Source organism: Paramormyrops kingsleyae, chromosome 14 (genome assembly GCF_048594095.1).
Source record: "Paramormyrops kingsleyae isolate MSU_618 chromosome 14, PKINGS_0.4, whole genome shotgun sequence".
In the NCBI taxonomy this organism is placed as follows: domain Eukaryota; kingdom Metazoa; phylum Chordata; class Actinopteri; order Osteoglossiformes; family Mormyridae; genus Paramormyrops; species Paramormyrops kingsleyae.
In genome coordinates this window covers 27,004,767-27,018,610 of record NC_132810.1, presented here as the reverse complement: position 1 = coordinate 27,018,610, position 13,844 = coordinate 27,004,767, and the positions used below count along the sequence as shown (strand labels likewise).

General features: G+C 41.5%; 1 protein-coding gene and 1 long non-coding RNA gene across 4 annotated transcripts in view; both read left to right on the top strand.

Annotated features, from left to right (window-relative positions):
- Positions 1–930: 930 nt before the first annotated feature.
- The window catches only part of trim9 (tripartite motif containing 9), a 135,092-nt gene continuing 122,178 nt past the window's right edge, over positions 931–13,844 (top strand). The window contains exon 1 of one of the 3 annotated variants that reach the window (XM_072698908.1): positions 931–2,095. In XM_072698908.1, the coding sequence (XP_072555009.1) occupies positions 1,262–2,095 (834 nt within the window). In that variant the 5' untranslated portion in view covers positions 931–1,261. The remainder of the gene's footprint in view (positions 2,096–13,844) is intronic. The other 2 variants (XM_072698907.1, XM_072698906.1) reach the window with 2 other exon arrangements.
- On the top strand, positions 10,597–12,778 carry LOC140578349 (uncharacterized). The gene is made up of 3 exons (XR_011982470.1): positions 10,597–11,429; positions 11,515–11,653; positions 12,049–12,778. It is a non-coding gene; the product is annotated as an uncharacterized lncRNA (long non-coding RNA).

Here is a 13,844-nt window from a genome sequence, read left to right as displayed (position 1 = left end):
TGCAGTACTGCATTTGATACGTGCATAAATCAAATCAAAATCGTCACGGAGGCGGTTCCAGTTTGTGCAGCCGGGTGAGAGTTCGCAATGCATCTAACCGTAATGCATTGCGTCAGTATCAGAATGCGTTGCTTTAAGCCAGCGCTGTAAGCAAGTTGAACTTTCCCAATGACCGGACTGGGGAAACAAACTGAAATGCGGACTTAATACAGAGGACTAATGACAACAACCAGAAACAGCTGATCACATGGGGATCCCCACACGAGGTTAACGAGGGGGCGTGGCACACGGAAGGAGCGGAGGATCGGGGCAGGACAGGGGTAATGTTGGGATAAGATCTTTATCGTTTTGGAAGCCATTAAGAAAAAAAATATTTTTAAAATTCTTGTTTTATCCTGTTTATTTTGGGGCACCAGACTAAGGTAACAGAGGAGCATGTTGGGATACTGTAAATAGGCCCTTTTTTGTGTAGTCGTAAATACTTGTCTTCTCCTTTGTCGCATGTGTCCTTTCCTGTATCATCTGTGAAAAAAGGACATTCTTTTCCCCTCAAGCAAGCCTCCTTGATTTTCGCCGTCCCTGCTATGCTTTGGTTTGCCAGATGCTACAATACTATACCTATCAATATACCCTATTACTGTTACTTGTCATATTGCTGCCATTTTTATTTGTTTGTTTATTTGTGTCTGTCTATATTATTTTGGCCTATGTAATTCATATTTACAACTTCATTGCTACATCTTTGTATATGAAAAGTAAGAATTTCTTTGTATTTACTATATCCTGTACTTCATATATATCACAGCAAATCATGAACGTCTTTCCTATGTGTGATCGCTTATGGGTTGTTATTTTCTTATTCTTATACTAATTTTATGTCTATGTGTATATATAAATATTATGCATTTTTATATTTATATATAACAATTTAATCATAGGAATAAAAGAGAGAAATATGACGGTAGCACGAAAAAACTGTATAACTTTAAAAGAAAAGCTCATGATGTAACTGTAGCGGTAAATAATGCTTAGACTGACAGTTGTTATGTCCAATTGGAGCTCGAAATTCAATGAGCTGCTCTATAGCGGTCTTCTATGGGCTAGACTATGCCTGACCCTAATTTAGACTGCGTCTGTTAAACGTGATCCAGACGTTCTCAGCGCAGTTGCTACTCACTTATGTTCTGGAGGGGTAGGAATTACATAGTGAGCATTTTGATTTATTTATAATCTTCAGTAGCAGTCTCTGAGAACGGGTATTATGGACGAAATGGAGGAAGAATTAAAATGTCCCGTGTGTGGATCTTTTTTTCGGGAGCCGATTATTTTACCATGTTCCCACAATATTTGCTTAGCCTGTGCTCGAAATATTCTAGTGCAGACACCCGACACGGAATCTCCGCAGAGCAGCCGAGCATCTGGTTCTGGGGTTTCCGACTATGATTACCTTGATTTGGATAAGATGAGTTTGTACAGTGAGGCCGATAGCGGTTATGGTTCTTATGGGGGCTTCACTAGTGCCCCGACCACACCTTGCCAGAAATCACCAAACGGAGTGCGGGTTTTTCCTCCTGCCGTGCCGCATCCTTCTCAGCACCATTTACTTCAGCATCCTGGTTCCTTGCATCCTTTTCCTCGCAACTCCTGCATCACTTGCCCGCAATGCCATCGCAGCCTCCTTCTCGACGACCGAGGGCTCCGCAGTTTTCCCAGAAATCGTGTGCTGGAGGGGGTGGTCGACAGATACCAACATAGCAAAGCGGCTGCTCTTAAATGTCAACTTTGCGAGAAGAGTCCTAAGGAAGCCACGGTTATGTGCGAGCAGTGCGACGTATTTTATTGCGACTCGTGTCGTCTACGATGCCATCCGCCTCGGGGTCCACTTGCTAAACATAGACTGGTACCACCGGCGCAGGGCCGGATAAGTCGCCGGATGAGTCCCAGAAAAACATCTACCTGCACAGAACATGAGCTTGAAAATCTCAGTATGTATTGTGTTCAGTGTAAGACGCCGGTGTGCTATCAGTGTTTGGAGGAGGGCAGGCACTCAACGCATGAAGTAAAGGCGCTGGGAGCTATGTGGAAACTTCACAAGGTAAGAAAATATTCATTTTGCTTGCATTTTAACAGCCAGCTATACATTTAAACTAGGGACCTAATTACATAATCAGAAAATTCTAACTGGTGATTCATAATGGTTTGGCTTGTTTTTTTTCGCTCTAGATTTTTATTTTTTATTATGTTGAAATCTTATATTTGTACAGAATATAGGCCTACTGAATATTTGTTTAAAATTATTTTGCCATATGAAACATTTGTTGTATGTGTATCGAAGTTTTAGATTAAAAAAAAAATGAATTCCAAAGTGTGTATATATTCTATCCAAAATTGAATAACTCCTTATGAAATACAAGTTTACAAAATATTACAGTATTTCAGAAGTCTGCATCATTTTTTTGAAAACTGAAGAAAATGTAAATATTGACAAGTATTAATAAAATAAAAATTTAAATGTTCAATATACGTGTTGAGTAAACTGAGAAGTTGATAGTATTTGCATAAGGAGAATAAACTATGTCATTAATGTCAATCATTGGATAGAATTTTTGTCTCGTTTTACGCAGTATGTTGTCATAGTAACGCAGATGACTGTGAATTGTGGCAGGGAGCAGTTGCCTTTGAAAGAGTGTCGTCCCACGTCTTCCTGCATTGCTGCATATTACACAATCCAGCTTCCAACCAATTATCCAGTAAAATTTCACTGCTTATTTCAGACAGCATAGATTACAGTACAGTTTCTACAGTTTCAAGTTTAATTTGTCATATACATAAGCATACATTGTACATTTGTGTAGTGAAATGCTTTTTCAACCTGCTACCTTGATTGTATTTAAAAAGGGAAAAGGAAAGACTTAATACAAAGAAATATATAAATAAATAACATTTAAAAACCGTAAAGATAAAACTGAGTAAAATAAGGCAATAAACTGTAGCAATAGAAATATGTTTTATACATATGCCAGTGTAAGTCAGAAATATGTCAAATGAGGAATGCCCAAAACAATGTGGTGACCATATAAAATGTGTCTGACATGTTGGTCATTACGGGTGCTCATTTAGTATTCAGGCAGTCTGAGGGAAGAAACTTTTTGAAATTTTTCAGATTTGATTCCATACAATACATGTAACGTTACTCATCCATATGGCAAAACTGGGTCCGAAGACATATGCATATACAGTTCAGAGTATGTTTTTTGGTCATGCTCATTCTCAAGCGATTTGACTATTTTGAACACACATACGGCTAAGTTAGCAAGCTAATTACCAAAACAGTCAACTAAAAATCACAGAACTTTCACAGAAAATTAAAGATGCCATAGAATGAAAATCTGACTTTACTTTGAAATAGTTAAATAAGGAGAGTTTGATACATGGAAATGACACACAGTGAATCTCAAACATGTTTGTTTTCTCTTTCAAATATAAATCCTGCATATGTAAGAGAAGGTGGTAAAACGGGCCGATTTAAAAATTTTACACTGTTATGTAACACTCTTAGCTGTGCCCCCAAACTTAACATATACCAGCCCACTGTCAAGCCCAATGGGTTTGTGCAACCTGCAACAAATATTTTTACACTCTAGGGGCATCTGTGCAGTTTCCACAAGTGCATATGGTGAGGAAATAAATATATACTTACAGCCGTTGCTGTAAGGTTATTTATTACTAGTAAGCTAAAAAGGTAAATCCTATTCAGCAGTTTGTTTCCCAAAAGCTCCTGTTAGCAACTTACATAGTGTCTCGTCCGGCTCGTATCATCCTCGTGTGTGCCACACCCCCCTCATTGCCTCGTGTTAATTCCTGATTGTGATAACCTGTTGCTTGTTCAGTTCAGCCTGTCTTGAGTATTTAGTCCGCGTCTAAATCAGTATGCCCAGATCTGTCATTGAAGTTGTATTGTTCGTTGTCGTGCTCCCCCTCCTGTCCTGCCTGTTCCTGAAATAAACCCCGTGTTGTCCTCATTGACGACTCCGCTCACTTGTTTGCCGGCTCGTATCCAGCGAAACGTAACAGAATGACAGATCTCGCAAACAACTCACCGGAGCAGGATGAAGATCCATGGCTTGTCCTGCTGCGCGAGGTACAGTATTGGCGGGATCAGCCAGAGGTCCAAACAGATCCCTGCTTGGCTGATCTGGCCAACCAGAGTTGGACCCTCCTACAAGAGGTTACCCCGCTCAACGAAGCGCACACACTGCCGGAAGTGTGCTCCAACCTTCAGAAGCTCGTCAGCACGGTGACAGAGAAGCGGATCCAGCCGCTCGCCTGCACAGAGGCAACCCCCGCCTCCACCAACCTATCCCGGCTGGCGAAAGAAGAAAAGGCACAGGGGAAAAGGCGAGGAAGCCGCCCCGACGGTCTTCCTAGGGGCTTGCTTTCTCTCCCCAGCCTCTATCTCCGCTGACGGTCAGGAGGATCCCCTCCTGATTCAGCAGGCTCCGGAGACCACCACAGCCGCGCAGCCCCTGCTATCATCAGCCTCCAAATTTCAGGGCAGCCGCCTGGAATATGAGGGGTTCAGGGCAGTTTTGGACGCTATACCGCAGGTCCCACGATCCCTTAAAGGTACCCAGCCTCTCCGGGAAGCGCCAAACCTGGACGCGCTGGCTGAAGTGCCCGACCCCCGCCTGCTGCTGCTGGCCACACGGCCGAGGTGCCTGCGGAGGTGCCCGCTGGGGTGCCCCCTGGTGGCCAAACGCCGGAGGTGCCTGCTGAGGCACCCCCTGCTGGCCACACGCACGAGGTGCCTGCTTCCGCCACCACGTCCACGGCTCTGCCTGCGTCCACTGCCTCGCCCGCGGCTCTGCCTGCTTCCGCCGCCACGCCCGCGGCCACGACTCCTGCATGAACCCCGTCTGTTCCAGCTCCCCCAGCTCTGGTCCCAGTCCCTGAGGAGGTCCCGGACAGCTTGACTACTGCTCCTACCTCCGGTGAGGAGGAGCTCGAATGGGACCCCTCAGGGTCCTACCTTATGACTTTTTCACCCTCGCCCCGACGGGAGCGATCCCAACAAGTGCCTCGCATGTCTGTGTCCCGAAAGGGGAGGGGACACCGGCGCAGGACTGTGGTCCCGCCCGCCCTGCCCCCTGGCTCACCCTGCCCCCTGGCTCGCCCTCGCGCGCCTTGGCTGGGGCTCCAGGGTTGCCTGCGGTTCCTCCGGCTCTGGGTCGGCGGTCGCCTCCAGGTCCCCCCCCGATGCCTCGGTGCCGGTCCTTGGTCCCGCCTCCGGCTCCGTGTCGGCCGCCTCCGGGCCCCCCTGCTTCGGCTGGGCGTTGGACGGTGCCTTCCCTGGCTTCCCTGGCACTGCCGCGGCTTCCCCCTCATGCTGGCCTGCGCCGGTGGTTTGAACCATTTAGTTGCATGGTTCGAACTATGCAAGTTCCTAACATTGTTAGCAACTATGCTTTTGGGAAAAGTACGCTAGGTTAGCAGGGGAGTAGTAAAAAAATATTACGAAATCTGTCATACTGACATTGACAAAAGGCTTCGTACTTCCTGTAGCCTACTTTTGGCTAGCTATTAAAATAAGTAATCCACACTGAAATAAAAATCAGAAGTCCAAATTCTTTACAAGCAACGCATTTACTAGCTGCTTAGCTTGCTTGCTGAGTTATTGATGAAAATTGCATGACAAGGCTAGAATCGTAAAATCACTTGTTGACTGAGATGCAAAATAATTACAATGTTCTTGTTAAAATGCTAAAAAAGTTATGACTGCTAACATTGTCCTTAGGCTGACGTGTGAGTATTACAGTTACATGTGGCAATGTTGAAAAAACACACTGACATAATGATGAAATACAGTATAGTAAATACATAAACCAGTAACAATTGTTTATTATCAGGGATGCACATAACTGGTGGGAAGGTACATATTCATGGGTGCATTTTTACCTTTATATGGCTAATGTATACTTCATTCACAGTTTAAAATTTAATGGCAGTTTCTTGTCATATTAGCACAATTGCACATAAAATAAGTACACATTTGCACTGTTATGACAAGAAATTGCGAAGCGTATCGGTTTATACGACAAATGCATACTTAAGAACCAGTTGTGTGCATTTGTGTTTATTATGTACAGCTGTACATAATTGTTTTTCCTGTACTTTTACACGACTGGCAGCACAATAGGTTTGCTTACACCAGCATCACCTCAAACATTTGAATAATGTGTTGTAAGGATGGCTGACCCTCCAGGTGGAGGCTGTGTGGCACTGCGGCACTTATAGTAATTATGAAAAATTCCGGTTACTGGCATGCTTTGCGCTGCACCACGATTATGTGTAAATATGTAAATGTAAATTTAATGTCATGTTAGTGTCATTGTGTATTAATGTTGTAGGAGAGAATGGGGTTAGTTGTTATATGAGTTGGTTGTCACATTCATTAGAACTTGCTCCCTAGAGGGCGCCGTTAAAAAATGTTGGCACTGAGATGTTGAGAATTAGGGTTAGAGGTCACCTACCATGACATTTCAGCAGTAAGACACTTGAAATTGAGGTAATTTTTTGTATTTTTCATGACAAAATGTAAATATCTCCCCAATCCAGGGGATATTTCCTATGTGGATTCTGTCAAGGCTGCAGAACATTGGAACATCTCCACACCCTCATGAGGATACTTGAGGGTCCATGGGACCCAGTCTGCATGTGTTTTGTGGACTTGAAAAAGGCATACGATTGTGTCCTTTGGGGGGTCCTGTGGGGGTTGCGTCAGGAGTATGGAGTTCAGGGTCCATTGTTGAGGGCCATCAGGTCCTTGTACAAGTGGAGCGAGAGCTTGGTTTCACATTGCCAGCAGTAAGTCAGATTTGTTTGTGTTGAATTTTGCCAGGGTCCTCTGCAGGGTGTCTGAGCTCAGCCTTAGAGATAGGGCATTCGGGAGGGACTCAAAGTAGAACCGCTGCTCGGAGCCAGTTGATGTGGTTCAGGCATCTATCTAGGATGCCTCCAAGACACCTCCCTGAGGAGGTGTTTCGGAAATGTCCAAGGAGGACAAGGAGGAGGCCCGGGGCAGACCCACGACACACTAGAGAGATTATATCTCTTGGCTGGCTTGGGAACACCTTGGTATTCCCTGGTGGAGTTGGAAGAGGTGGCCGGTGAGAGGGCTGCTTAGACTGTTGCCCCTGCGACCTGATCTCAGATAAGCGGCAGGAAATGGGTGGGTGGATGGAAGCAATTTAAATATCAAGCAGTTTGGTTTTTCTATTCTAGTTTTTAATACAATGGGTTTATAACAAAACAATTATTACCATTAAAAAATACAAAGGGAGAGCTATAGTTTAGGTTTTTTTTTCTTAGCTATGCCACAACATGTAATTGTTAGTTTTAACATTAGCATAAAATCCCAGCTAGGCATGCTTGTCACACAAAAATCCCTGTTCTCTCAAGCTGAAAAGACTTGTTTCTAAAAGACTCTGATATACTAATATAATAATAATAATGATGATGATGATGAAGATGATATCCTCATATGGTTATATATAGAAACACTTTTATACTAAAACATATCTGCATGAATTCTTGCATAACATAATAAGCAAGAAATGTACTCCTGAATTGCAAAGTCGTATTGCATATATAAATAAATGTCGATTCACTGTATAAATTAATTCAAACTATTTGAGTTAGTCGATTGTATCATAGTCTGTCAAAGCTGATTTGGAGATGGTTGATGAGTAATTTTGAAAGGGCAAAAGTGAAAGTTCACTTATATTTCATAAAAGAACTGGTCGTTGCTGATAGTAAATAGCAACTGCATTTTGTATGAGCACTTCTAGGGAAAAATATGGAGTGGAGATAAAACAGAAAAAAAATTCTCAAATTTTGTAACTTGATGGAAAATTTTACATGTATCTGTTTGGCAGTTCCTGTAAAGTATTGGTAATGGGCAATTTATTGTTAAACTGAGAATAATAATAAATTATTGATTTAATAAAGCTATTTTGAAAGATGTAGAAAGCTGAAGAAAAACAACCCCAAAGCATGATCCTGCAGCCACCATGCTTTACTGTGGGTATGGTGTTATTTTGGTGATGCACGATACTGTTTTTGGGCCAAATATACCTTTTGAAATTGTGGCCAAAAGTTCAACCTTGGTTTCATCAGACCATAAAACATTTTCCCACATGCTTTTGGGAGACTTGATATATTTTTTGCAAAGTGTATCCAGGCCTGGATGTTTTTCTTTGGCTTCCATCTTACGATCCTTCCTCGTAGTACAAACATATGGAGAATACGGGAGATTGTTGTCACATAGTACACAACCAGTACTTGCCAGAAATTCCTGCAGCTCCTTCAGTGTTGCTGTAGGCCTCTTGGCAGCCTCCTTGACCTGTTTTCGTCTTTTCATCAATTTTGGAGGGACCTCCAATTCTTGGTAATGTCACTGTTGTCCTATATTTTCTCCACTTCTTGATTGTCATCACTGTGTTCCATGGTATATCTAATGCTGTGGAATTTTTTTTGTACCCTTGACTGATACCATTTAACAATGAGATCCATTTGATGCTTTGTAAGCTCTCTGCGACCTATGGCTTTTGCTGAAGGATGCAACTGAGTAAATATCAGGAAAATCCTACTTGCATAGCTAAACTTTTTTGGGGGTTAATCAGAGTTGATGGCAGGTGTGTACCCAAAAGAAAGCTGTAATTAAATCAAAAGGTGTATGGCAAGCCGTTTTAACATTTAATCAAGTCACACTCCTATCCGTAATTATATTTTGGATATACAGAATATCATTTCTTCTAGTCAAAATTATATTCTTACTAGTCAGAATGGCAATTACAGATATCCACAATTGCATTCTTACTAGTAGAAAATGTATTTCAAGATATCTAAAACTTTATTTCTCCTAGTCACAATTCTTTTTAAGATATCTTTAAATCTTTACAAAGTATAAGTGGCCGTTTTGACATTTAATCGCTAGACTGGATATGTATTGCAGATATCTGTAATTCAATTCTTCCTAGTCAAAAAGAGCATTTCATTTATTTTGATGCCAGGCTAAAGTTAAGGCAAAAACTTTTGTTCTTAGAGACAGCGGTGAGCGATTTCCTTGGAGCGGGATTAAAATTGACCCGAGAGGGGGGCGATAATGAGCGAAGCGGCTGTGAGTGGGGGGAGCTGGAGGAGCGTACAGGTTCGTGAGCGATGAGTTCCACTTACATGCTCTGGTCAAAATTATGCATTTTGTAAATGAATGACCGTCCCATGCACTGACTGCAAACAGCTGACAACCTCTCAACACGCCACTTGCGCTAGCTGTCTGTCTGTCAGCAGACCCTCTGGATGACCAAATCAAAAATGAAACTAGAGCAAAACTAGTAAACCCGGCTAATATACTGATTTAATTGCACTGGAGTCTGTATTTGTGCTGAACAGTGCAGATGAGCTAAACGTATCATGCTGATCACTTTCTGTTCTGCTGCATTAACAGCAAAAACTATATATTCAGCAACGTGAGGCGGACGAAACGAAGAACGTTTTATATTTTACCGTGCAAGTTATTAGCTTTCTATTAAAACGTAGGCTATGTAGTTATTAATTTATTTGTAATAAGGAATTTATAGAGAACTGTCATAGCAATAGTATGGATGGCATCAATAATTTAGCTGGCTTACATTTTTATATATTTTTACCGGATGTACGTCGCACCGCCATTCTAGATATCTGAAATGACGACGACAGGGAAACATACTGGCGGAAGACGTGTCATTTTTCCTATCAAGAATTCAATTTTGGATATCCAGAATGTTAATTCTGGATATCTGAAATGTAATTGTGGATATCTGAAATTGAATTTGAAAGGGCCACAGTGGGCAATTTTTCCCCTACTCATTCAAAAGATGTCCAGGGATCTTTTAATACCTGAGAGGGTCAGGACCTCAGTTTTACATCTGATCCAAAGGATGGCACCACTTTTACAGCACGGTGTCCCTATCACTTCACTGGGATCCACATAGACTACAGGAGGGGTAGCCTGTTCGCCACACCAACACCTCTTCCAGCAGCAACCCAGCTTTCCTAGTTGGTTGACTAGCCAGGCCCAAATCTGCTTAGTTTCAGATGGATGGCTTAGTCTGAACTACAAGTGGTAGGGCTGTATCAATGTGAGAAATAAAAACACCTCATCATATTCAGAGTGGTACAGTTACGTGAAAAAGTAAGAGGAAAATGTTGACTTTACCAATATGTTTGGACAAGCAGATATTTTGATTTAAACAGTGCCAACACATAATGGTCATTTACTCAATCAAACGACACACATAAAATTGACATTTTTGCAATTTGAATAAACAAAAATGCTAATTTGTCACATGGAAAAAGTAAGTGCACCCCTACATTAATCACCACTTCAAAACCATATATTTAGATATAGGTCTTCTAGATGAGGTGCCAATGATTATAACATTTTTAGGGGGTATGCAGGTGGAACCTGTCTTATTTAAACATCAGGGCCCGTATTCACAAAGCTTCTTAGAATGCTCTCAGAGAGTTCCTATCTTAGCCTAAAAAGTCCTAGCTGGGTGTCTTAGACTAAAAGTGATTTAGAAAACTTCTTAGAGCAACTCTGAGTAAGGAAAGTACAAAAACCTTTATCTTAGTGAGGAGGTGTGGTCGACTCCGTTGCTAGGGATGATGCAGCAATTCAAGGACTGTGATTGGTTGATAACAAAAAAAAAAATCTGTAAAGGTCTTAAAATGGACTCTTGGTAAAAATAGAATATATGATAATAGAATAGACAGTGAAATCATAATGTTTGTATATAAAGAAATTGTATAATCATGACTACAGGATACTTTATGCAAAGTTTCTGTTATAGGCAAAATATATTAAAGTTAATTAAAATAGCCAAATGTTAAAAATGTGTCTACTTTTAAAGCAACCAATTTCCATGCAGCAGTTACTACTGTATGTTTACGTTCTTACATTTATTTACCATACTGATTTTATTACTTGTAATCCATTTCAGATTGATTGGAGCAAAATGGCTCAGCTTTTACCAATGTACATGATTGCAGGCCAGTCTATTTAAGATGCACTTTTGGATGGTATGTAGCCAACAATCCAAGAGAGATGGAAGGAAGTAAAAGACCACGAAAACCAAATTGGACAGAAGAGCAGTGTTTACTTTTAGCTCAGTTAGTTGAAGAAAAGAAAGCAATTTTAAAAGGTAAATTTGGCTCCGGTGTCACAGCTCAAGGAAAGAGGCAGACCTGGGAGAAAATATCTCAGCAGATAAACTCCTCTTTCCCTCTGGTTGTGCGCACCAGTGAGGAATGTGAAAAGCGGTGGTATGTGTTGCAGTCTCAAGCCAGGAGGGAGACTGCAGCACACAAACGGGATTCTTCAAGCACAGGTGAGTGATTATTGCAGTTTGTTACTATATCTGGCTTGATTGAATATGCCTACAGAACTATACACCTAAGCTACTGTGTTTTTAGGTGGAGGACCACCCGCTAAACAACTGTCTCAGGTAGCGGAAACTGTATTTAATGTACTTGGACACTCAGAAATATCTGTCACTGGGCTGAAGGAAGGCACAGACAGCTCAATGATCCAGCTAATGGGAATACAACAAAGGTAGGACAAAATTTTTAAAGTGTACAATAGGCAAATAAATAGATTTTTTTTTTATTTTTTATTTATACTAAAATTTCTATATTTTCTATATTGTACAGAATATTTTTATCCTAGCTAAATGTATTTTCTATTGTATTTCTTTTTATTCATATTTATTTCCTATTAATAAGCTTTTATTTTTAAGGTCACGGGCGGTCGTATAACCATTTCACTGCATATCGTACAGTGTATGACTGTGTATGACTGTGTATGTGACATTTCAAATTCAAATCAAATTTTATTTGTCAAGAACAAGTGCTGTTTAATATATAGACAATGTACCATCTTTTGTGCACTCGCATGTGAACAACAAACAAAACAATAAACAAAAGTATTGTTTTCTGCATTTTTTGCAGCATGGAACCGTCAGAGGAACCGGAACCGTCAACGTCGCAGGTGTGCGACCCTCGGCCAGTGTATCAGATAAGCCAGCCTGCTGCAGCCACCTCAACACCATCCCTGCTGGACAGAAAATTGGAGATCAAAATTGATACTCTCACACAGCACAAAAAAGTTCTCTGTTTACAGGAGGAGTATTATAAGCTAAAAATTGAGCTGCTAAAATATAAAAAGAATGAAAAATAAAAAGTGTATCATGGTAATGTGGTCTTTATAACAGCATTTGTGTTCAACTATAGTTGTATGGAATATTTGTTCAATGGGCTACAGACAGCAGTTACTGTCACTTACCTAAAATGCAAATTTGTAAATTGAGCTCTGTGACGAAGCCCACTCTGGGACATGTCTCTCCCCTGGGTAAACTGAATGTCTTCATCATATTCATTACAATCACCTTCATCACTGTTACCATGGCTGCTTTCGAGAGGTTCGGGGATTTGTCGTACTTTGCAGATGTTGTGAAGCACTGCACAGGCTGTAATGACTTTGCAGACCTTAGCTGGTGACAGGCGCACTTCTCCATGCAACACATGAAACCTCCTCTTCAGCTGGTCAATACCCCGCTCAACTACTGAACGTGTTTTCTTGTGGGCTCTAAAAGAGAAAATATCAAAAGATATAAGTTAAGGTGGCCTAATGTACTCAACAATAATGTGGATATGTTTGATTAAAGAGCCTTCTCTTGTTTGTAGTATATTCGAGCACATTTGTAAGTACACTTTATTTTCATGCACAATGATTCACTGTTAGTCTACTGTTTAGTACCTGTTGTAGTTTAGCTGTGGTCCTGGGTCTGGGTGGAGGTAAGGTGTGAGGAGCCATGGTTTGCATGGATAGCTACTGTCCCCTAACAAATGACAGTTAACTGGCACATAATGTCCTTCAAAAAGCTGTTTCAGGCCACTCTCGGACAGTATCCTGGCATCATGTGATTACAATGTCTAAAATCTTGTAATCTGCACTGAAAACAAGTTTTGTATTGATGCTGTGGAACCTCTTTCTGTTGACAAAAACATCTTCATTTTCCGATGGTGCGATTATGCAGATATGTGTCCCATCAATTACACTGACAACACCGGGAAACCCCGCTATGTCCATGAATGCCCTTTTGAGAGCCTGCAGAGTGCGAACGTCCAGTGGAAATGAAATTAACTGTTTCACTATACACTCACCTAAAGGATTATTAGGAACACCATAGTAATACGGTGTTTGACCCCCTTTCGCCTTCAGAACTGCCTTAATTCTACGTGGCATTGATTCAACAAGGTGCTGAAAGCATTCTTTAGAAATGTTGGCCCATATTGATAGGATAGCATCTTACAGTTGATGGAGATTTGTGGGATGCACATCCAGGGCACGAAGCTCCCGTTCCACCACATCCCAAAGATGCTCTATTGGGTTGAGATCTGGTGACTGTGGGGGCCATTTTAGTACAGTGAACTCATTGTCATGTTCAAGAAACCAATTTGAAATGATTCGAGCTTTGTGACATGGTGCATTATCCTGCTGGAAGTAGCCATCAGAGGATGGGTACATGGTGGTCATAAAGGGATGGACATGGTCAGAAACAATGCTCAGGTAGGCCGTGGCATTTAAACGATGCCCAATTGGCACTAAGGGGCCTAAAGTGTGCCAAGAAAACATCCCCCACACCATTACACCACCACCACCAGCCTGCACAGTGGTAACAAGGCATGATGGATCCATGTTCTCATTCTGTTTACGCCAAATTCTGACTCTACCATTTGAATGT